The 25,828-nt window shown below is 43.3% G+C and overlaps 1 protein-coding gene across 3 annotated transcripts; it reads left to right on the forward strand.

The window, feature by feature from the left end:
* Nucleotides 1-356: 356 nt before the first annotated feature.
* On the forward strand, nt 357-25,828 carry LOC121580794 (schwannomin-interacting protein 1-like). 3 transcript variants are annotated; one of them, XM_041895834.2, is made up of 8 exons: nt 357-460; nt 874-1,246; nt 9,698-9,810; nt 20,890-21,004; nt 21,252-21,455; nt 23,747-23,870; nt 24,192-24,285; nt 24,574-25,828. In XM_041895834.2, the coding sequence occupies exons 2-8, from the start codon at nt 959-961 to the stop codon at nt 24,623-24,625; spliced, it is 990 nt and encodes a 329-aa protein (XP_041751768.1). In that variant the 5' UTR covers nt 357-460; nt 874-958; the 3' UTR covers nt 24,626-25,828. The 3 variants fall into 3 exon arrangements, with proteins under 3 accessions (XP_041751768.1, XP_041751767.1, XP_041751769.1); XM_041895833.2 differs by having other exon boundaries at nt 360-460; nt 20,890-21,007; XM_041895835.2 differs by lacking the exons at nt 357-460; nt 874-1,246 and adding an exon at nt 4,345-4,577 and having other exon boundaries at nt 20,890-21,007.

The following is a 25,828-nucleotide window of genomic DNA, read 5'->3' on the forward strand; positions in this document are numbered from 1 at the left end:
CATGGAGGCCCCTCTTTCGTTCACCCCATTCTGTCCACCACTATATATGTTCATATCCTACTCTCTACAGAACACACACACACACACACACACACAATTGAACATTGCTGTATCGTCATCCCTGGAATTTAGTCACAAGAACTATGGAACATGAAGTGTCAGCGTCTTTGAAAGTCTAGCATAGATCAGGGGTGTTTGTCTTCGTGTATCTTTTCTTGAAAGTCTTGAACGTCAGCTGGTTAGTTGCCGTAGGGCTTTGAGTCTCCGGCTCTAGAGATCCACGACGGATGCTGGAGATGACTGATATCCTTGGGCATCACACTACATCTCTCCCTGTATTGTCCAGTAGCGGTCTTTACATCCAGCTCAATGGTTTCACTCTCGGCTCATCACTCCCTCGATGTGGGTTGGCATTTCGATCACTAGTCTCTTCAGAAGCAAGTGTGTCTCTGCAATGACTGTAAGTAAAAAAAAATTGTGTGTTTTTTTGGCATGTGTAATAGGTATGTGATGTCATAGCACGTCAGAATTACATTCTATGGTTCCATGATACTCGTATGGTAATTTGATAGTTTACTGAGTGTTCTCTGTCTTTGAGTAACACTGTAGTAGCAACACTATATCGGTCCTGTGTCAGCCATCACTCTGAAAGGATGTTTACATACAGTATGTTCAGATGGAGAACCAGTCAGCCTTTTGCTGCTCTCTCAACATCACATTAGATGTAATCAAGTATGGGGGGCTATTTGTGAGCGACACATGATGTTGCACAAATAACATCAGAGCCTACTGTAAACCTTTGCTGTGTCGCCTAATGAGAACATGTGCATACCAAAAGCACTCCTTTATTCATCTTCATCCTCTTCCTCTCAGGAAAATGGAGAAAAGGACGGAGATAAGAATTGACCTCTATCCCAGGCCTGCCTCTGGCCACAACCAATAATCCAGCCCCTCCCCAATGCTTGAACCAGGCTCTTTCCACAGTCAGGATCATTTAATGGAGGACTTTGACATGGATGTGGAGGAGGAGGAAGAGGAGGAGGAAGATGGCTACAGGAAGAAGGTCCCAGAGCAGTGGTGCGAGTGCAACAAAGATGCATGTGAGGAGATGGAAGAAGGAAGAAGAGAAAATGGCGGCGGCAGGATGGTTGACAGTCTGAGTTGGGCTGAGGAGCTGCAGGGCATTTTCATTCCTCTGGCTGAGGCTGACTGTCAAAGGAGAACAAGCAGATCATTTGACATCACTGTAAGTGCTCTCTCTCTCTCTCTCTCTCTCTCTCTCTCTCTCTCTCTCTCTATCTCTCTCTCTCTCTCTCTCTGTGTGTGTTATGATGGTGGTGATGAAAGGTAGAGTGTGTGTGTGTGTGAGAGAGAGAAAGAGAGGGAGAATGTGTGTGTGTGTGTGTGTGTGTGTGTGTGTGTGTGTAGTTTGTGTACGGATTTTCTTATTTTCTTATTTTATTTTATTTAACCTTTATTTAACCAGGTAAGCGAGTTGAGAACAAGTTCTCATTTACAACTGCGACCTGGCCTAGATAAAGCAAAGCAGTGCGATAAAAACAACAACAACACAGAGTTACATATGGGGTAAAACAAAACATTAAGTCAAAAATACAACAGAAAATATATATACAGTGTGTGCAAATGTAGCAAGTTATGGAGGTAAGGCAATAAATAGGCCATAGTGCAAAATAATTACAATTAGTATTAACACTGGAATGATAGAGATGATGCGCAAATAGAGATACTTGGGTGCAAATGAGCAAAATAAATAACAATGTGGGGATGAGGTAGTTGGGTGGGCTAATTTCAGATGGGCTGTGTACAGGTGCAGTGATCGGTAAGGTGCTCTGACAACTGATGCTTAAAGTTAGTGAGGGAGATAAGAGTCTCCAGCTTCAGAGATTTTTGCAGTTCATTCCAGTCATTGGCAGCAGAGAACTGGAAGGAATGGCGGCCAAAGGAGGTGTTGGCTTTGGGGATGACCAGTGAGATATACCTGCTGGAGCGCAGACTACGCGTGGGTGTTGCTATGGTGACCAGTGAGCTAAGATAAGGCAGGGATTTGCCTAGCAGTGATTTATAGATGGCCTGGAGCCAGTGGGTTTGGTGACGAATATGTAGTGAGGGCCAGTTGATGGCGCTGTTTTTCTTTTAATCCCTTCCACACCAACACAGACTGAACATAACACAGCATGCCTCAGCCAGCCAGTGATAGACTAGAGTAAGCAATTAGCTGGAAACGGATCCATCCTTTGACCAATCAGAGGTCATGTGATGAGGTGAGGAACTGGGGTACCATTAAAGAGTGTTGTGACACATCTATCCCGTCACTGGGTTTCAATCGTATCCTGTGGAGTAGTATTTCCTCTCCATCTCTTTTATAGTCACAGTATATTGCTAATAGATGAAGGGAAGTGATGGAGTATGACTCAGAGGTTAATTTGTTTAATCAGCCACAGTGAGCCACTGCTGCATGGTGACACAGCCGCACCCTGAGAGCCGTGTGCGTGCGTGCGTTTGCCTTCTCTGTGTCTTATGACTCTCCACACGAGGAATGATGGTCAAGAAAGAGGGACAAAGTGTACACTCAAAAACATACAGTACCACTCAAAAGTTTGGACACACCTACTCATTCAAGGGTTTTTCTTTCTTTTGTTACTATTTTCTACATTGTAGAATAATAGTGAAGACATCAAAACTATGAAATAACACATATGGAATCATGTAGGAACCTTAAAAGTGTTAAACAAATCAAAATATATTTTATATTTGAGATTCTTCAAATAGCCACCCTTTGCCTTTATGACAGCTTTGAACATTGAACAGAACAAGGCTATGTCAATAACTCAATTTTGACAAAAATGTTGTTAGAAATGTATAGTCCCAAACTCTCAATAATCCTGGTCAGCTCTCCTTTCACTGTTTTGCTTCCAGTTGAACAGATGGTAGCCTACATCCACATTATACAACACTCAACGCTCTTTGCATAATATCCTGATTATAATTTCAGTCTGATACAGCAGGTTAGCCTGGTCTCGCCACCATTGATTTTGTTTGTCTTCCATTCACTCCCATCCTAATTCTTTATCTATCTCAACATCTCCCTTCACATTTTTTCATCTTGCCATCTTTCCGTCTCACGCTCTATCAATCATGCTGTTCCCATGGTGGAATGGAGAGATAGAAAGATAGAGGTATAGAAAGACAGAGATATTTGAGTCAGAAAAGGATATTCATATGATAGGTACGATATACACAACTTTGCAGAGAGCATATCTAACTGACAATCTCTTAGAAAGAAATATAAACTATTGGAATCAAGACTTAAAAATAACTAATATTGGCACAAGATGGAGGGAATTTTGGTACATATCTAACAAAATTACAGTTAACGAAAATGTATGCTTAATCCAGTATAAATAAATATATAGAATTTATTATAGAAGAGACAATGGCAGAGTCATGTCTTAATTGTAAAACTAACAATGATTCAATAATCCATGCCTTCTGGCAATGCTATAAAGTCAAAAGGTCATGAGCAGAGTTGTCTGTCAGAAGTATTACAATGTAAATTTACTTTTAATCCGTCTGTCTGCATATTTCAAGACATGGCATATGAAGGTGCAGTGAGATACCCGATGGGTTGGGCGATTCGCTTCTCTGCAATTATCTTTAAAAATATATACTTAAAAACTGGAAATCTACCAATCCTCCATCATTAAGACAATGTAAAAATCATATGCTTCATTATCTAAATATTTAAAGAGTGTGGGCGACGGAGAGGAACAAAATGGTGCAACTTGAGGACATGTGGCGGAGAGCAGTGCAGGCACTGGAGATAGGAGTGAGAACAGGTGGGTCTGGGCAGATGTGATGTCATTGATGTTTGAGTGCGTCTGTATGTTGTCTTTTGCATGTGTATGTTTTGTACTGTTAAAAAGACAGAGAGTCTCCCGAGTGGCGCAGTGGTCAAAGGCACTGCATCGCAGTGCTAGCTGTGCCACTAGTGATCCTGGTTCGAATCCAGGCTCTGTCGTAGCCGACTGGGAGACCCATGGCCCAGCACAATTGGCCCAGCGTCGTCCAGGGTATGGGAGGGAATGGCCGGCAGGGATGTAGCTCAGTTGGTAGAGCATGGTGTTTGCAATGCCAGGGTTGTGGATTCGATTCCCACGGGGGGCCAGTATTAAAAAATAATAATGTATGCACTCACTAACTGTAAGTTGCTCTGGATAAGAGCGTCTGCTAAAATGTAAAAAAGTATAAAAAAAAAAAAGAAAGACAGAGAGAGAGAGAGAGAGAGAAAGAGGGGAATGGAGGATACAGAGAAAGGGAGATATGGAGGAGCAGGTGTAGAAGGCAGCAGCCATGCTAAACAGTCACACAGAGGAGAGTGCTAAACGTCTTTCCATCAGCTGCGCATAATCTCTCCCTCCCCCTCTGCCTCTTCCTCCCACCTCCCTTCTGCACGAGTGGGTCTCCTGGGTCTGGCTCACTGCAGTGAATGGAAGGGTAGGGCTGCTGCCTGTACAATGTGCTGAAGAATGGTGCACCAGGAGAAACGTGTTTACCAGGTATGGTGTGTGTGTTTACATGTATTTAAATACTGTATGTTAGGTTCATATAGCTATGTTAGGTTCATATAGCTATGTTAGGTTAATATAGGTGTGTTAGGTGAATGTGTGGGTTATGTACAGTATGTGTGTGATTGTATCACGCAAGGGTGTGTCCGTGTGTATATTTGACAAGATTGTGCGTCTATTTCCGACTACATATATTAGCCTGTAGTTTTTGGTTTGCGATCCTGTCTGTACATTTCTGGTGTGTATGTTTTTTGGAGGTGTGCATTTCTGCGTATGTGCTGCTAGGTGTATGTGTACGTGTGAGGTGTGTTAGTGTTTCGCAGAGGTGGTGTGTACATTTTGGTGTGTACATTTTGTAAAATGCGTTAGACTTTGTTTGAGTGTATGTTAATGCCATGATTTTTACAGTTCAATAAGACATACAGTATCATATACCTAAAACATCATACAGTGTGGGTTGTTTATGTTTCATATGGGCTGTGGTGTAGATGGTCTATCTACCCAGTAGGACAGTACCTGGCTGTGTGTAGATGATCTATCTACCCAGTAGGACAGTACCTGGCTGTGTGTAGATGGTCTATCTACCCAGTAGGACAGTACCTGGCTGTGTGTAGATGGTCTATCTACCCAGTAGGACAGTACCTGGCTGTGTGTAGATGGTCTATCTACCCAGTAGGACAGTACCTGGCTGTGTGTAGATGGTCTATCTACCCAGTAGGACAGTACCTGGCTGTGTGTAGATGGTCTATCTACCCAGTAGGACAGTACCTGGCTGTGTGTAGATGGTCTATCTACCCAGTAGGACAGTACCTGGCTGTGTGTAGATGGTCTATCTACCCAGTAGGACAGTACCTGGCTGTGGTGTAGATGGTCTATCTACCCAGTAGGACAGTACCTGGCTGTGGTGTAGATGGTCTATCTACCCAGTAGGACAGTACCTGGCTGTGTGTAGATGGTCTATCTACCCAGTAGGACAGTACCTGGCTGTGGTGTAGATGGTCTGTCTACCCAGTAGGACAGTACCTGGCTGTGGTGTAGATGGTCTGTCTACCCAGTAGGACAGTACCTGGCTGTGGTGTAGATGGTCTATCTACCCAGTAGGACAGTACCTGGCTGTGTGTAGATGGTCTATCTACCCAGTAGGACAGTACCTGGCTGTGGTGTAGATGGTCTATCTACCCAGTAGGACAGTACCTGGCTGTGGTGTAGATGGTCTATCTACCCAGTAGGACAGTACCTGGCTGTGTGTAGATGGTCTATCTACCCAGTAGGACAGTACCTGGCTGTGTGTAGATGGTCTATCTACCCAGTAGGACAGTACCTGGCTGTGGTGTAGATGGTCTATCTACCCAGTAGGACAGTACCTGGCTGTGGTGTAGATGGTCTATCTACCCAGTAGGACAGTACCTGGCTGTGTGTAGATGGTCTATCTACCCAGTAGGACAGTACCTGGCTGTGGTGTAGATGGTCTATCTACCCAGTAGGACAGTACCTGGCTGTGGTGTAGATGGTCTATCTACCCAGTAGGACAGTACCTGGCTGTGGTGTAGATGGTCTATCTACCCAGTAGGACAGTACCTGGCTGTGGTGTAGATGGTCTATCTACCCAGTAGGACAGTACCTGGCTGTGTGTAGATGGTCTATCTACCCAGTAGGACAGTACCTGGCTGTGTGTAGATGGTCTATCTACCCAGTAGGACAGTACCTGGCTGTGTGTAGATGGTCTATCTACCCAGTAGGACAGTACCTGGCTGTGTGTAGATGGTCTATCTACCCAGTAGGACAGTACCTGGCTGTGTGTAGATGGTCTATCTACCCAGTAGGACAGTACCTGGCTGTGGTGTAGATGGTCTATCTACCCAGTAGGACAGTACCTGGCTGTGTGTAGATGGTCTATCTACCCAGTAGGACAGTACCTGGCTGTGTGTAGATGGTCTATCTACCCAGTAGGACAGTACCTGGCTGTGGTGTAGATGGTCTATCTACCCAGTAGGACAGTACCTGGCTGTGGTGTAGATGGTCTATCTACCCAGTAGGACAGTACCTGGCTGTGGTGTAGATGGTCTATCTACCCAGTAGGACAGTAACTGCCTTGGGTCTCCAGTGTGAGGAGACTAGAGTGGGTGGAGTGTTGGCTGCTCCCTCTACAATGGGAGCGTCCATCTGTGATTTATGACGTTACATCACAGCACCATCTAATCACTGTGTGTGTGTGTCTCTGTGTGTGTGTGTGTGTGTACATACATGCAGTGGCGGCTCCTGAAAAAATTCTCAGGAGGGGCAATTTTTCTGATGATTTAGGTGACCTACACACGTGCACGAGTCCGTGCACGCGATTCCAGATATCTTTACCTCTGAATAAACTGCCTTTATTATACCATATCCACCCTGTCCAAAGTCTCTACTTGGTCTCAGTTCTCCAGTAAACTTGTGATTATCAACAGTACACAACGGTAACAAACAATTGGGGGAACTCACGGGGCAGATAGTAACCACTTAAAAGGAAGCGATTCCCAAACCTTCCATAACAAAGCCATCACCTACAGAGAGATGAACTTGGAGAAGAGTCCCCTAAGTAAGCTTGTCCTGGGCCTCTGTTCACAAACACAAACAGACCCCACACAGCCCCAGGACAACAACAACAACAACAACAACAACAACACAATTAGACCCAACCAAATCATGAGAAAACAAAAAGAGAATTACTTGACACATTGGAAAGAACAAACAAAAAAACAGAGCAAACTAGAATGCTTTTGGCCCTAAACAGAGAGTACACAGTGGCAGAATACCTGACCACTGTGACTGACCCAAACTTAATGAAAGCTTTGACTATGTACAGACTCAGTGACCATAGCCTTGCTATTGAGAAAGGCCGCCGTAGGCAGACCTGGCTCTCAAGAGAAGACAGGCTATGTGCACACTGCCCACAAAATGAGGTGGAAACTGAGCTGCACTTCCTAACCTCCTGCCAAATGTATGACCATATTAGAGACACATATTTCCCTCAGATTACAGCGATCCACAAAGAATTCGAAAACAAACCCAATTTTGATAAACTCCCTTATCTACTGGGTGAAAAACCACAGTGTGCCATCACAGCTGCAAGATTTGTGACCTGTTGCCACAAGAAAAGGGCAACCAGTGAAGAACAAACACCATTGTAAATACAACCCATATTTATGTTTATTTATTTTCCCATTTGTACTTTAACTATTTGCACATTGTAACAACACTGTATATATACATAATATGACATTTGAAATGTCTTTATTCTTTTGAAACTTCTGAGTGTAATGTTTACTGTTAATATTTATTGTTTATTTCACTTTTGTTTACTATCTACTTCCCTTGCTTTGGCAATGTTAACACACGTTTCCCATGCCAATAAAGCCCTTAAATTGAATTGAATTGATAGTAAGGTCGCAATGACACAGAAAGCAGTTCAATGTCGGGGTACAGAGTCGCTCTCTTACCAGGATCGCGGTCCGCTCTGACCAGGGTGAAGGTGGCCGGCTCCACTTCTCTGTCCGGGACTCATCCAGCCAAGTCTCCCAGCTGTATTGGGATTCAGCTGCCAGCAGCGTTTTCATTATTTAGTCCGTTCGTAGCGGGTATGTACACGATCAACAAGATCAGTCCAAAACCAACCACTGGAAATCCATGGTTGGCAGAATGTTTGTAAACTAAGTCTACAAATTAAAAACATAAAATAACGCCGCACTGCAGGTCGCAACAGAGACGCTTCTAGCCGCCATTGTCTTAGTTACGTTCAACGTTACGTCACGTATGACGAAAGCGCGTAAGTGCAAGCCCACAGACACCCATAGAGAATGTATTGAAAGCTTTGAAATGTGAAAAAAATAGATTTTACATGACAGGCTATGAGAGACTTCTGGGCGATTTTCAACTTGACTGAAATCGCCCCAAAAACGGGCGGGGCCATTTGAAGCACGACTTTAGCCTGATTTGACATTTAGTGGCTGGCAGATCAGACGTGAACACTGATAACTGCTGTTGCCGTGATATAATTGATTAGAAAAAAAATCCCTTCCTTTTCCCGTTTGGCAGTGCGTCGCCCATATCGCCCTATTGAACAAGCCGTCCCTGCATACATGTGTGCATACGTGTGTGTGTAATGTCACAAACTGTGAGTGGGCCTGAGGGATGTGGGCCCAGTCATGGACTGTAAATATAGAATCTGGAGAGGAAAATCATGTTTACTGTAGCATGATGCATTTCCATTGGATCTCTATCTATGTGGTTGCAGGAGCAGGCCTATATGAAGAAAGGATCTGCAGGTCGACCTAAAAGCAATATGACACAAACAACCTGCCCAGGACAAAATGTTATTTTGGATGTAGTGGGTATAGAGAACAAACAGAAAGAATAGGAAGAGAAGGAGAGAACAGAGAAGCAGAGAAACAGAGAGAGAGGTAGATCAAACAGTGGTCAGACATGGGAGATGGGACAGATCAGGTAAAGAGAGAAAGAGGAGAGGAGAGTTAAGATGACAAAAGAGATCAAAGGCGAGGACAAAGAAAGATGAGATGAAAATCAATGCAAGATGACTGGATGTTTATCTGTGTGTGTGTCTGTGGTGTGTGTGTGTGTGTGTGTGTGTGTGTGTGGTGTGCTCTTTCCCTTCTCTTCACGACTCATTGAGTCGGCAGTGATTTAGCATCCAAGCATTAAGTCAGACTCCGTTTAAAACACTCCATCCATCCCTTCTTCTTCCTCCTCCCTCCATTCCTCCACCCATCTCTTCTCTTTGTGTGCTTGTGTGACCATACCCCAACTCGACATCTTCTTATTCCCTTGGTTTAAGCAATAGTATACGTTATTCGTTGTTATACTGACTATAGTTTTCACATTTGATTTATAATCAGCCCATCTACTATATAGTTTAATGTTGTAGGCTATACTTTAATGTCACCCAATCATCTTAGTTTGCTGTGCCTCTTAAAAACGCCAATACATTAAAATCCTTCATCTTTATCATTGGGTTGATGGCTGTTTTTATCATCAAGGTTTATTGTGGTGTTGTTGTAGTATTGTACTGTGGTATTATTGGAGTATTGATCTCTTCTATATGCCTCCACCTCCACCAGGCCCAGAGAAATGACAGAGAGTCCATCAGGCAGAAGCTAGCCTTTGGCAGTTTCTATGACGACGAGGAGCCAGCAATCTACACCAGCTGCAGCAAGAATGGCATACCCTCCCGGTGGGTTTGTGTGATGGTGATAATGCATGTGTTAACCTGATAGTGTTCGTCTGTCTGCTCGCTTGTGCTCTTTATCTGAAATAGGTAGGTCCAGTTGAAATATTTTGAGTTTAATTTAGTGTGTGTTGTAGTATTATGAAATAAGGGATCGCCCATAGTTTCAGGACAGTTGAAGCTGCTGCAGTTTCAGTATGCGATAATAGCATCGTACTACAAATATTGAGTCAGTTGTATTGCACCCTTTCCACCACTAGATGGTGTGATGCTGTGGCGCACAGTGAGTGTTTGACATACTTTCTAGTGGAAGAGAGCTAGGCACAGGTCTAGGATCAGCTTTCCCTCTGCCAGAAACTGATCAGCGTCTAGGGGGAGCCTCATTCTACTCCTTGAATAGAGAGCAGAGACGGTAGAGAAAGTGAGACACCCCACTCCCTATTTTTTTATGATCGGGGCGGGGCCCACTCAGGTCTACTTATTTCCCCTGGGCGAGACATCTCACTGGTGAGTGGGAGGGGACAATAAGGGAGTGAACGTTATTTATAATAAGGTTTACATGGAGAAAATGGATGGCCCTCCCTTCAGCAAAATAGATTATCCCTCCCTGAACGCTTGAAAACAAAAACAAATGACCCTCCCCTATACCCAAAATAATAATGAAAACATAAAGTGGATAGCAGAGAACATGCTTACCGTTTCCTCTCACTTCTTGGACAGACGAACCTTAGATATGCAGTTTTAGAAACTGTTCTTCATCCTGCAAGCATTAGATGGCAACGCAGGAATTTTGATAGCGCAAAGAGCTGTGGGCCAGAAGGTTGTGGGTTCGCAGACCACCGTGGGCAAGAGCAGGGGTGGAAAGATTTCCTTTATAGTAAAAGTATTGCATGAAAAAATAGCCTTTTTAAAAATGTCATGCAATTCTATGCCATGTTACATATTAGCTGAATCTTTTTTAATACCAAACAAATTACCGAAATTACAGGCTAAGAATGGACAGAGAGATAGGCCTATGTGTTCATTTGATCATATTTCTCTAATGCCAAATCAGTGTGTCGTGTTTGCAACGAAACTGTCCCTGTTTGCAAATAATTAAATCTGAGACGTCATTAGGAATCTGAGCATGGTACTTTCAAAAGTTAGGCCTAAGAAATGTAAGCTTTAACTGCTGGCTACTCTTCTTCCATTGCTTAACCCAACGAAAGAAGGTCACAAGTGTTTCCCTAAAAGCTGTCTGCGTTTAAACATACTCTAGGCCTGTTGTACAGAAAGTGAATAGACAGAATTAGATTACTTCCCAAGCAAAGTCCATTTTATGTCTCCTTGGCTATAGAAGGTTGTAGCTCAGCCTCTGAATGTAAAAGAAACTAAACGTATTTAGTCAGCCACCAACTGTGCAAGTTCTCCCACTTAAAAAGATGAGAGAGGCCTGTAATTTTCATCATAGGTACACGTCAACTATGACAGACAAATTGAGGGAAAAAAATCCAGAAAATCACATTGTAGGATTTTTAATGATTTTATTATCATTTTGTCTGTCATAGTTGACGTGTACCTATGATGAAAATTACAGGCCTCTCTCATCTTTTTAAGTGGGAGAACTTGCACAATTGGTGGCTGACTAAATACTTTTTTCCCCCACTGTATGCATCGGAGTCACATAATTCCCAGGTATTTTACAGCTTGTTTCTAACATAAAGCATTGTGGGCTAAAGTGCTAATCAGATCTGTTTTATTTTCTTCAAAACTAAGGGGTAGGCCTGTGCTTTTTACCATTTTCTTTAACTTTACAGCCCTTCACTGACACGGAGGTAGGCTATTTAAAGAGTGCATGGTGGGTGGAGGAATTGACCGACACATCTATGGATATAGCAGCCTATAACCTAATTTCATCTGTCAAACAGGTAGGCCGACCTCTTATTTCTTAAATAGGAAGAAATAGGCTCCAACACAAAGCCTTTGTCACGTTGTATACTGATAGAAGACGGACGCAGGAATACTATAATAATATTTTTTTGTATTACTCTACCCAACATAAGGTACGTCATGGAAAACGACAGGGACGAAGCACAAAACAAACACGTATATATAAATATACACTGTGGCTTGCGAAAGTATTCACCCTCCTTGGCATTTTTCCTATTTTGTTGCCTTACAACCTGGAATGAAAACATATTTTTTGGGGGTTTGTATCGTTTGATTTACACAACATGCCTACCACTTTGAAGATGCAAAATATTTTTTGGGGTGAAACAAACTAGAAATAAGACAAAAAAACTGAAAACTTTAGCGTGCATAACTATTTACCCCCCTCGAAGTTAATACTTTGTAAAGCCACCTTTTGCAGCAATTACAGCTGCAAGTCTCTTGGGATATGTCTCTATAAGATTGGCACATCTAGCCACTGGGATTTTTGCCCATTCTTCAAGGCAAAACTGCTCCAGCTCCTTCAAGTTGGATGGGTTCCGCTGGTGTACAGCAATCTTTAAGTCATACCACAGATTCTCAATGACGAGAACGGTGGTGTTCCCCTAGGAGGGGGGAAGGTCAGTGACAAGGTCCACCTAGCCAAGGTGGGCCACCAGTACTTCTCAGTCAGGCAGGCGATGGTACGGCCTATCCCAGGATGACCCAACACAGGCGCCGTGTGCGCCCAGGAAAGGAGGAGGTCCTGCACACCCGTGGGCAAGTAGGCACGGTTCTCCGGGCACTGTGCAGGTACGGGTTCCGTACACAGTCCCTGCCATATGTCGGCGTCCACGTCCCACACCACTGGCGCAATGATACGGAACGGAGGGATGATGGGGGTCTCCTCTTCCTGCCTCTCCTCTGCGTCATAGTGGCGAGACAGGGCGTTCGGCTTCACGTTCTTCGAGCCTGGTCTATAGGAAAGCGTGAATTGGATCCTGGCGAAGAATAGAGCCCACCTGGCCTGTCTCGGGTTTAGCCTCATCGCTGCCCTGATGAACTCCAGGTTGCGGTGGGGAGGTAGGCGTGTAGCCTGGGTCTTAGAGAAAACCCAGTCCAGATCCTGGTATTCCTCCTGTAAATCCACTTAAGTGGCGTGGTCCGGACTTTCCACCATAGTAGTGTTGACAGACACCGCGAGACACCTCCCCTGACACTCCTGCGACCAACCCAGCAGTCTCCTCTCAGACCAGGAAATAACAGGGTTATGCCAACTCAACCAGGGGAGACCTGAAACAACGGGGTGCGTGGGGGTGCTTATAATCAAAAAGGTGATCTGTTCTAAATGAGTGTCCTGGGTCAGCAGAGAAACGGGAACAGTGATGTGATGTACGAGCCCTGTCCCTATTGGACGATTATCCAGAACTCAAACCGAAATGGGTGACTGTAGGGGAACCAAAGGAATGCGTAATGTAGTGGCCAGTGCGCTATCTAAAAGATTCCCGGCAGCTCCGGAATCAATCAGAGCTAACGGGAGTGAGGGGCTAGGGTATTCAGGGAATTTAATGGAAAAACACACTGGTTGAGTTGACAGAAAAGGAGAGGAGATCTTGCATCCTCCCTGGGTTGGAGCAGGGGAATTCCCTGGCTTGTCACCTCCTCACCTATTAGTGGATAGAGGGCAGGTCGGGGAGAAATTACCCCTTTCTCCACAATAGGAGCAGAGGCCCAGATTCCTCCTTCTCCTACGCTCTGCCTCGGGCAAACGTGCAGAGCCCACCTCCATCGGCTCTGGCCACGGAGCAGGTGTAAAAAAGCATGCTCACGGGGGAAAAGCATGCTCACAGGGAAAAGCATGCTCACGCAAGAGAGGCAACGCCCACTTACACAGACAGGAACTTGGACCATTTTTAAAGATTGTAAACGGCCTGAGTAAACTCTGATTTATCCACCATCTTTGTAGAGAGTACTCAAATATAAACCACTAGCGCATTGGAAATTAATAATTTGATTTAATGCAATTCCCCCTCCTGCAAATCCAAAATGTTTTTATCTGTTCAGCTTTTTGGTCTATGGATAGGCTACACAATATTCTCAACTTTGGAGAATTTACAAAACTCCCGCTAGCCTATTTACGGTGGGATCATGGTACTTTCAATGTTGGCCTCCCATGAACTCATGTTATCCATATTTTAAAAAACGTATAGGAGGGCTCCAGACTTAGATTTGCAGGAATGCATGAAAAAAATATTTTGTTTTGCAATACCTAAACTAGTGATTGGCATGTATTTTATTCTATACTTTTAGTGTAAAAAAAGGGCTCCAGAATTGCAGATTAATTTTGTTAAATAGAGATTAATTAGCTTAGCTACATCTTTTGTGTAAAATAAGCTATCACATACAGGGCCGGATTAAGAAATCATAGGCCCCCGGGGCTTTTTTTTATAGACCCCCTCAAATCCCCACCCCACCGAATCACCTCCCCCTTCCAGGCACACCATCATTTTCTGTAAACAAATCCATGCACCAAGATGCGTGGTACATTGACTGCTGAAGAAAAAGGCCCTTTATAATACACTGTAATAACTTTTGCCATGTGACATAAGCTACAGTTGAGCAGAGGAAGTCTTAGGATTTCCACACATGGGGATTTTTTCGCAGGGTCAAATATAAATCTGCCTTTTAAAAACGCTTTTCATGCAATTCTACGTCATTTACATGAAGACATTAGCTGAATCTTTTTTAATATCACACAAATGACAGAAATGAGTCGCTACTAAGACACTAGCTAGGTTTCAATCCAATTGGCAACAGATTTTCATGCAAATATTCTAAAATCCGCATAACAGTATGCGCATTTTCCCACCTGAGATCTGTTTCCATCAAATTGACTTGTTGCAGATAAGGCTTTGCATGATGACATAGTGCACATAAAAATAACTTTTGCAGTTAAATTCCTAAGTTAAATGGCTTTCCATCACATTTTCAACTCTACTGATGGTTTTCTCACAAACAGCATGTATAGAATGCATACATGATGAGACTATTATGGACTAAAGAGCAAGATCATAGCCGCTGGAAGTAGGGGCGACCCCACCCCCGCAGCACCCCCACCCCCCGCAGCACCCCCACCCCCCGCAGCACCCCCACCCACAAACATCTCCCTGCGGGTATGAGCGAGCCAAGCATCGATGATCATGTCACCAGAATAAGACCCTCGATATTTATTGGAAAGGAGCATCAAGCTCATCACCCTGTGAAGTTCATCATAATTTATTTAATCTGTAGCCTAATAAACTGCATGCTTTCCTGAGGAGTGGTAGTGGGAGGACCACACAACATGTCATCCCGTGACTCCAAGTTTACTTCGAGATGGTTATTATATCAATATTTGCGCATGTTTCCACTGACATTTCTTGCATAATTCATTTTACCGACACAAAAAGATCCCACCTTGTCTAGCGGATTTTGTTTTGTCGACATTTGGAAAGTTTACCAAAAATCAATCAGGCCTGTCATGACATTTCTTATCCGACATGCACTTTACTCTCATAAAAAGGTTGGATGGAAACCTGATTATTGACAAACTGAGATCAATCTGGTCTTGAAATAAAACAAACAATAGCCCAGGCCAATGAAGCAACACACAGATTGTACAATATTAGGAGGCAATATACTGTATATACAGTATATATATCATAGGCTACAGTAGCAGACAGCTGCAACCAACCATAGAAATAGAATCCATAGATGGCAATTCCCATTCAAGTCAGGACTGGCATACATTGCTAGTGTACCCATGAGTTTAACAGTCAAATTGCAAGGGTTACAAAACCCTTCTATGGATTACAAGGCAACAAGCTGTAGCCTATATTTGGCTCACATACTGCCCAAATTGCTGCCTTCCCAACTGTAGGCATACTGGTAACTGCAAAATAAAGGAAACACTTGAGTAAACAAAGGATACAAAGTACATATATGTTATGGTATGGGGTGCATTTTCCTCTGATCTATGCCAAGGTGCATTGAAGCTGTTCTGGCAGCTCGTGGTCGCGCAACACCCTTTTATAAAAAATAATAGTGGATTAAGTTTTATCACAAGCACGTACTGGTATCTGCCAAAATATAAGGTAACCCAAACATAAAGTGTCTTAAACTATTGATCCTCTGTGGCTAAATTATGCTCTCTGGTGTACAGTATACTGAAAACCAAAATATAAACGCAACATGAGCTGAAATAAAATATCACAGAACTTTTCCATACGCACAAAACGCATATTTCTCTAAAATGTTTAGCACAAATGTGTTTACATCCCTGTTAGTGAGCATTTCTCATTTGCCAAGATAATCCATCCACCTGACAGGTGTGGCATATCAAGAAGCTGATTAAACAGCATGATAAATACACAGGTGCACCTTGTGCTGGGGACAATAAAAGGCCACTCTTAAATGTGCAGTTTTGTCACAAAACACAATGCCACAGATGTCTCAAGTTTTGAGGGAGCGTGCAATTGGCATGCTGACTGCAGGAATGTCCAACAGAGCTGTTGCCAGAGAATTTGATGTTCATTTCCCTACTATAAGCCACCTTCAATGTCATTTTAGAGAATTTGGCAGTACGTCCAACTGGCCTCACAACCGCAGACCACGTGTAACCACGTCAGCCCAGGACTTCCACATCCGGCTTCTTCCCCTGCGGGATCGTCTGAGACCAGCCACCCGGACAGCTGATGAAACTGAGGAGTTTTTATGTCTATAATAAAGCCCTTTTGTGCGGAAAAACTCATTCTGATTGGCTGGGCCTGGCTCCCAAGTGGGTGGGCCTATGCCCTCCCAGGCCCACCCATGGCTGTGTCCCTGCCCAGTCATGTGAAATCCATAGATTAGGGCATGATTTATTTATTTCAATTGACTGATTTCCTTATATGAACTGTAACTCAGTAAAATCGTTGAAATTGTTGCGTGTTGCATTTATATTTTTGTTCATTATAATTATCAAGCCATTGAGCGAGCTACTTCCGGGCAAAAACACAATCACTGGTCTAGGGAATAGGGGGACATTTGGGATTGGCCCTTTGTCTGGAAGCAGCAGATGTCTTTTTTTATTCATATTAATGTCAACGTTAGTTTATCCTCCCTGAAATGAGTCATTTAGGCATTGAAGCAGAGAAAACCCCACAGGGGGAGACAAGAAAATGTATAGAGAAAGACAGAGTGGCTTCCTGGAAAGCTACATTGTTTTCTCAGTCTTTCACCCAGTAACAGTAACACAAGGGCTTCATTCTAAAGGGCAAGACGAGAGTCACTGACTGTAAATGGCTGAACGGGGAAGCATGCAGATGTAAAAAGCATACAGCACATGCACACACTGATCAATGTAATCCTCTCACACTGACTTATAAATACTAATCAGCTCATAGCATAGTGCAAACACACAAAAACAACTGCACAATGTCACTTCAAATGACACAAATGTCACATGCTAAAATACTGTGCATTCACACGTAACCACTGAACCCACAAACCCAAAGCATACTACACCCACACACTGTAGGTGTATGAGTATAGACGCACAAGGTTACGCCAAGCCTTCAGAAATGGCAAGTCTCTCTGACGAGTGAACTTGAGTACCTACACCTACACCTTTTCCTGGAAAAGAGGTTGGTGTTTATCCTAAATAAAAGGGACCACCCCCTTTCAGTCCAGTTTAGGGAAGTGCTCATCTGTCTGTGGTCCAGCTACTGGAAATAAAGAAGTGTTGCCTCTTTCTGTCCACTGCTCCTATTGAATGTTCTCTAGTCACATGACCCTTAGTGGAGGTCAAAGTGTACCTACCGGTACATTGTAAGGTGGAAATTCCAATGCTAACAGGCGTTTGGGGGTTGGGTGCGGTTCCTATTCCAACTTTGAAGAAGGAAGTCTAGGTTTCAACCAAATTCTCACATCTTGTTTAGTGAGAGCTCCTTGAATGAATGATGTATGAACTATTATGATGACTGAAAAGTCTTGCTTACTGAACGTGACTGAGAGTCTGTTTGACTCGTCATCACTGTGGCTGAGAGATTTCAATGGTTCCAATTATTATGTCATGTTATGGATCTGGTTGTTTCATTTAACTTTTTGTTGTTGCTTGTTTTCCCTATTAAGGAAAAGCCTTATTGAGCTGGGTTGATGCAAAGCTGTTATAACAGTGACGACATATGATGTTACTAAATGAAACCGCACAATGCCCAAGGTAACCGAAAATGTCCCGAAAATCCGGGACACTCAAATTAGTATGATACGTTGAAGTTGGTATGGTTACATAAGACAGAAGGTAAATACAGCGAACTTCTAGCAACCCAAAGGTTGCGTGTTCAAATCTTATCATGGACAACTTTAGCATTTTAGCTAATTAGCGACTTACTACTTACTACTTTGTTAGCTACTTTGGAAATATTTAGCATGTTAGCTAACCCTTCCCCAAACACTAACCTTAACCCTTTAACCTAACTCCTAACCCTAACCTTAACCCCTAACCCTAACCCCTAGTCTAGCTAATGTTAGCCACCTAGCTATTGTTAGCAACAACAAATTGGAATTCGTAACATATCATATAAATTGGAATTCGTAACATATCATACGAAACGGATGATGGACGTCCACAAATTAATACATACCATACGAAACGTAACATATCATACTAAATGGAGGGAGAACAATTCACGTTTACTATGTTACATCAACCCCTGAGTCCAGGTTGCACACAATCCCTTCTGCCCTCATTCACTCCCCTGTGTGGATCTGAGGGAAGGGAAGGGAAGGGGAAGGGGATACCTAGTCAGCTGCACAACTGAATGCATTCAACCAAAATGTGTCTTCCGCATTTAACCCAACCCCTCTGAATCCGTGAGGTGCGGGGTCGCTGCCTTAATTGAAGGCTATGTCATCGGCGCCCGGGGAACTGTTGTCGTCGGGAGTTAACTGCCTTGCTGAATAACAGAACGGCAGATTTTTCCACCTTTCTGGCTCAGGGATTTGAACCAGCGACCTTTCGGTTACTGGCCCAATGCTCTTAACAGCTAGGCTACCTGCCACCTCTATGACTGGGTGACTGGTGTAAAAGCAATAGCTCCACCTTTCATGTTTTTTGAAAGTCAGATCTCAGATCAGCAAAGGAGAGTTAATGAAATGCAGCCAGGATTTGAAGGGGTTATATGGGCCAGGGGTAGGAGTTATATGGATTAGGGGTAGGAGTTATATGGATCAGGGATAGGAGTTATATGGATCAGTGGTAGGAGTTATATGGATCAGGGGTAGGACTTATATGGATTAGGGGTAGGAGTTATATGGATCAGGGGTAGGGTTATATGGATCAGGGGTAGGTGTTATATGGATCAGTGGTAGAAGTTATATGGATCAGGGGTAGGAATATATATGGATCAGGGGTAGGAGTTATATGGATCAGGGGTAGGTGTTATATGGATCAGGGGTAGGATTATATGGATCAGGGGTAGGAGTTATATGGATCGGGTAGGTGTTATATGGATCAGGGGAACGGTTATATGGATCAGGGGTAGGAGTTATATGGATCAGGGGTAGGGTTATATGGATCAGGGGTAGGATTATATGGAAAGGGTAGGAGTTATATGGATCAGGGGTAGGCGTTATATGGATCAGGGGTGGTAGGAGTTATATGGATATGGGGTAGAAGTTATATGGATCAGGGTAGGGGTGGGTATTCTATGGATCAGGGGTAGGCGTTATATGGATCAGGGGTAGGGTTTATATGGATCAGGGGTAGGAGTTATATGGATCAGGGGTAGGTCTTATATGGATCAGGGGTAGGAGTTATATGGATCAGGGGTAGGTGTTAAATGGATAAGGGTAGGAGTTATATGGATCAGGGGTAGGCGTTATATAGATCAGGGGTAGGAGTTATATGGATCAGGGGTAGAAGTTATATGGATCAGGGGTAGGAGTTATATGGATCAGGGGTAGGAGTTATATGGATCAGGGGTAGGAGTTATATGGATCAGGGGTAGGAGTTAAATGGATAAGGGTAGGAGTTATATGGATCAGGGGTAGAAGTTATATGGATCAGGGTAAGTGTTCTATGGATCAGGGGTAGGTGTTCTATGGATCAGGGGTAGGAGTTATATGGATCAGGGGTAGGTGTTATATGGATCAGGGGTAGGAGTTATATGGATCAGGGGTAGGCTTTATATGGATCAGGGGTAGGCGTTATATGGATCAGGGGTAGGTGTTATATGGATCAGGGGTGGCAGGAGTTATATGGATCAGGGGTAGGTGTTATATGGATCAGGGTAGAGGTAGGTGTTATATGGATCAGGGGTAGGGTTATATGGATCAGGGGTAGGGTTATATGGATCAGGGGTATGGTTATATGGATCAGGGGTAGGGTTATATGGATCAGGGGTAGGATTATATGGATCAGGGGTAGGGTTATATGGATCAGGGCTAGGGTTATATGGATCAGGGGTAGGAGTTGTATGGATCAGGGGTAGGTGTTATATGGATCAGGGGTAGGGTTATATGGATCAGGGGTAGGGTTATATGGATCAGGGGTAGGTGTTATATGGATCAGGGGTAGGGTTATATGGATCAGGGGTAGGGTTATATGGATCAGGGGTAGGAGTTATATGGATCAGGGGTAGGTGTTATATGGATCAGGGGTAGGAGTTATATGGATCAGGGGTAGGGGTTATATGGATCAGGGGTAGGTGTTATATGGATCAGGGTTAGGAGTTATATGGATCAGGGGTAGGAGTTGTATGGATCAGGGGTAGGAGTTATATGGATCAGGGGTAGGAGTTATATGGATCAGGGGTAGGAGTTGTATGGATCAGGGGTAGGAGTTATATGGATCAGGGGTAGGGTTATATGGATCAGGGGTAGGAGTTGTATGGATCAGGGGTAGGAGTTGTATGGATCAGGGGTAGGGCTATATGGATCAGGGGTAGGATTTGTATGGATCAGGGGTAGGGTTATCTGCCTTTCCCTCCTGCTCCCCTTTTTTTCAGGCTGTGATTTGATTGTTCTCCCTATCTCTCCCTCTCCTTATTTCACCCTCTCCTTCTCTCTCTCTCTCTCTCTCTCTCTCTCTCTCTCTCTCTCTCTCTCTCTCTCTCGTCCCTCTCTCTCTCTCTCTCTCTCTCTCTGTGTCACTGTCAGGCCTCAAAACGGTGTGAACCTGCAGGTGTGTTTTGTGAATGACAGCAATAGTGACAAGGACAGCGATGCAGAGGACAGCAGGACAGAGACCAGCCTGGACACGCCGCTTTCACCCGTGGTACACGCTAAAGATGTAGATGTGTGTATGTGGTGTGTGCTCTCCACATTCATTCACACAACTGATACATTGGAACCTGACTCAACAGGAGCAAAATAATCTAATTGACTGTGGAATGTGTGTGTGAGCACACACACCAATGTGTTTGATGACTCTGAAGTATGCATGTATTTACATTACTGTCTATGATTCTGTATAACTAGCATGTGTGTGTGTACTTACTGTGGTGTGTGTGTCCATCCAGAGCAAGCAGAGTTCGTCCCTGTCGGACCGGGACACGGGAGAGGATGACTCGGACCCCCTGGAGGACTGTGGCTTCTGGCGGGTGCAGCGGCGGCTCCAAGAGGAGGCCCGGGTGGCACTGGCGTTGGCTCGCCCCATGGCCCGCATGCAGGTAGAGGTGGAGAGACAGATCCAGCTCCACCGTCGCTCGCCTGTCGCCGACCTGGTCAGTGTGTGTGTTGTAGACCTGTCATTTCTGATAAGTTGACTTGGCTGAAGAGAGAGGACACTTGAGGCCATGGTGCTGTCGGAATAACACATTTAATAGAGAATTCTTCTGGTTAGTGATCTAGGGTGGTGTAGCGGTCTAATCCATAGCCTCAGGCACACGTCTACAGTATTGACATAGGTTAGTCGACTTAGTGCTTTTTTGGAACAGCTTTAGCACTTCTGAGAAATTGGTGGCTACGTAGATGTAGTGTAATTTCTATATTTTCCCTGCCCCAGAGATTGTGGTGAATGAGTTGTGAATACGACCATACAGTCATTGTGTGTCAGGCCAAGTGAATTCCCCCCTGACTGGAGTTCTACTGAACTGTTGATATGTGTGTCAGTGCCCAAACAAACAATGGTGGGATACTGGCATTTAACTCATCCCGGTTTAAAGAAACTGCTCTAAGTTCAGGATAAATGAAAGGATTGAGTTATTTGCATATACAATGCCTTCAGAAAGTATTCACACCCTTTGACTTTTTCCACATTTTGTTGTGTTACAGCCTGCATTTAAAATGGATTAAATTGATATTTTGTTTCACTGGCCTACACACAATACCCCATAATGTCAAAGTGGAATTATGTTTTCATTTATTTATTTACAAATTCATTAAAAATGAAAAGCTGAAATGTCTTGAGTCAGTAAGTATTCAAGTAAAAATGTGCTTAACAAGTCACATAATAAGTTGCATGGACTCACTCTGTGTGCAATAATAATGTTTAACATGATGTTTCTAATGACTACCTCATCTCTACACCCTACACATACAATTATCTGTAAGGTCCCTCAGTCGAGCAGTGAATTTCAAACACAGATTCAACCATAAAGACCAAGGAGGTTTTCCAATGTCTCGCAAAGAAGGGCACCTATTGGTAGATGGGTAAATAAAAAAAAGGCTGACTTTGAATATCTTTGCGCATGGTGAAGTTATCCATTATACTTTGGATGGTGTATGAATACACCCAGTCACTAAAAAGATACAGGCGTCCTTCCTAACTCAGTTACCAGAGAGGAAGGAAACCGCTCAGGGATTTCACCATGAGTCCAATGGTGACTTTAAAACAGTTACAGAGTTTAATGGCTGTGATAGGAGAAAACTGAGGATGAATCAACAACATTGTAGTTACTCCACAATATTAACCTAAATGACAGAGTGAAAATAAGGAAACCTGTACTGAATAAAAAATATTCAAAAACATGCATCCTGTAAGGCACTAAAGTAGAACTTTAAAAAATGTTGCAAAGAAATTGACTTTATATCCTGAATACAAAGTGTTATGTTTGGGGCAAATCCAACACAACACATCACTGAGTACCACTCTTCATATTTTCAAGCATGGTGGTGGCTGCATCATGTTATGGGTATGCTTGTCATCGGCAAGGACTAGGGATTTTTTTGAGGATAAAAAGAAACGGAATAGAGCTATGCACAGGCAAAATCATAGAGCAAAAAACCTGGTTCAGTCTGCTTTCCAACAGACACTGGGAGACAAATTCACCTTTCAGCAGGACAATAACCTAAAACACAAGGCCAAATATACACTGGAGTTGCTTACGAAGATGACATTGAATGTTTCTGAGTGTCCGAGTTACAGTTGTGATTTAAATTGGCTCGAAAATCTATGGCAAGATTTGAATAATCTGCAAATATTATGCAATCCAGGTTTGCAAAGCTCTTAAACTTACCCAGAAAGACACAGCTGTAATTGCTGCCAAAGTTGATTCTAACATTTATTTTTTTATTTTTTTATTTCACCTTTATTTAACCAGGTAAGCCAGTTGAGAATAAGTTCTCATTTACAACTGCGACCTGGCCAAGATAAAGCAAAGCAGTGCGATAAAAACAACAACACAGAGTTACATATGGGGTAAACAAAACATAAAGTCAAAAATACAACAGAAAATATATATATACAGTGACATGTATTGACTGAATACTTATCTAATCAAATGTTAGAATTCTTCTTCCACTTTGACATTAGAGAATTTTGTGCAGATTGTTGACAAAAAAATTACAATTAAATCAATTTTAATCCCACTTTTTAACACAACAAAATTTGGAAAAAGGTGAGGGGCATGAATACTTTCTGAAAGCACTGTAATCACCCTAACTAACCCCAAAGGCCCAAATACGTTACCTTATTTCTCTCTTCAACATTAGATACAGATGACTGTGCCTAATGTTCACCTGCTTGTCTAGTTAATGTTGTTCTAATGTTGTCCCCATGTCTGTCTGTGTGCAGCTGCTGCACCTGCCCCATATCAGCGAGGGTCTGATGAAGAGGAGTCTGAGGAGGGGAGACATGAAGGACATGAGCCTGGGCCAGCTCCAGGTCATCACCAACGATCTGCACTCGCAGATACAGAGTGAGTACACACACGCACACACACACGCACGTATGCACACAAACACTACACACACAATATGTACGTACACACCACAGGAGGCTGGTGAGGGAAGGACGGCTCATAATAATGTCTGGAATGGAATAAATGGATTGGTATTAAAACCCATAGAAAGCATTCAATGTATTCCGTTCCAGCAATTACTATAAGCCTGTCCTCCCCAATTAATGTGCCCCCAGCCACATGTGGTACACACGCAATCTACCTTTCATCACCACCATCATAACTCTGTTGTTCCGGGGGCTATGAGGATGTTAAGATAACGTTGTGGTGACGTTGCAGGCCTGAATGAGGAGCTGGTACAGCTGCTGCTGATGAGAGATGAGCTCCATGTGGAGCAGGACGCCATGCTGGTGGACATAGAGGACCTGACCAGGTGAAGATCATATTGTACAGTACTATGATCATAGAAGCACACACACATACATGCATTAATGCACACACACACACACACACACACACACACTTGCGCACCAACACTACTAACAGCACCACCAATAGGCCTCTGTAGTATCCTTAGTTCTGGAGGTCAAATGCCAAGGAAAGGCTCAGCTAAAATACATTCTTATGAAAACAGACTAGTCTTTTTTTTTTTAAGGTTCTAATGATGATTTTTCATGCATTCTTTAATGTAACTGTTATTTGTTGTTCTTTCTTGTCACAGGCATGCTCAGAGCCAGCAGAGACACATGGCAGAGAAAACACTCTCCAAATAAAACCCCTGGCCACCTGTCCCCATAATCACCTACGTCACATGACAGCCACAACCACCACAGAACAGTGGTCAACAACCCTGATCATGGAGACCAATAAGGCATGCAGGCTTTTGTTCCAGGCTAGCACTTTCACACCTGATTCAACTGATCAATATCTTTGATGATTAGGTCATTAGTTAAATCAGGTTTGTTTTAGTGCTGGGCTGGAACAAAAGCCTGGACATGCTTTAGCTCTCCAGAACCAGGGTTGGTATCCACGGCTACAGAGGCACCACAACCATCCCTGAGTCACACAAAGTCCTGAGTTTTAAGTGTTCAGGCAAAACTCCGGACCCCAGTCATAAACCATGTGTTGTAGTGACGGTTTGATCACAGAAGATGACTAGAGTTCTGTTTGTTGCCCCGCTCAGCCAGTCGCGTGCTTTGTAGAATACTAAACACACATAGCTGTTTGTGCTGTTGCTAAGGAATTAGCTCCTAGGCTTCCCAGTGTATAAACATTGCGGCAACTACACAGATCTTGTATGAATACTTTAGACACACAAATGGATGTAGTACAGCTGTTGTTGCATAATTCCACCTGCTTTAACATTCAGATATTTTGAAGGTTTACTGGTTGACCCTTGATTTTGCCAAATTTACAGACAGATTGCAATGACCTTATTTTTTGTCTGCACTTTAGATTAAATGGAAGATAAGAGTCCTTTTGGTGTTTTTGGTGGCAGGGTTCAAATAATAGGGGTGCTTAACTAATATTGACACCCATATATTCAAAATATTAACATTGGTTTAGCCCAATATTTTTAGGGCGCCCCCAAAGGTCAGTGTGTAATTCGATCCCTGCTTTGTGATCCTAATGCTACTCCACAGAAAAACTATATATTTTAAGACAAAATATTATTGACAAAGTCAAATCGCAATGGTTAAGAACTAAAGATGTCTGAGCTGACTGTTCTTGACACTGGTAAAGTGATAGCTGGTCAGTCTGGGCTACATAAAACAACTTTGCTGAGCATGACATCTTTGTTCACTATGATTAGTCCATCTTCAGCATTTAGAGAATGTCATTTTCTAGCAGCTCTTTTTAAAACATTTCTCCCTCGTATTATACTAAGGCCCTTCAACTGTATTATGCTGCATTCTGAAAATGTTTTGTGTACAGAGATGAAAATTCTATATAAAAGTTTGAAGTGCTTGCGTGTC

Source organism: Coregonus clupeaformis, chromosome 14 (genome assembly GCF_020615455.1).
Source record: "Coregonus clupeaformis isolate EN_2021a chromosome 14, ASM2061545v1, whole genome shotgun sequence".
NCBI lineage: Eukaryota > Metazoa > Chordata > Actinopteri > Salmoniformes > Salmonidae > Coregonus > Coregonus clupeaformis.

Excerpts from the sequence above, each read along its gene's own strand:
- LOC121580794 (XM_041895833.2), top strand. The coding sequence starts at position 959 with ATGCTTGAACCAGGCTCTTTCCACAGTCAGGATCATTTAATGGAGGAC. Across the intron at positions 1,247-9,697 it reads GCAGATCATTTGACATCACT|GCCCAGAGAAATGACAGAGA; the intron begins GTAAGTGCTCTC and ends CACCTCCACCAG. Across the intron at positions 9,811-20,889 it reads AAGAATGGCATACCCTCCCG|GCCTCAAAACGGTGTGAACC; the intron begins GTGGGTTTGTGT and ends TGTCACTGTCAG.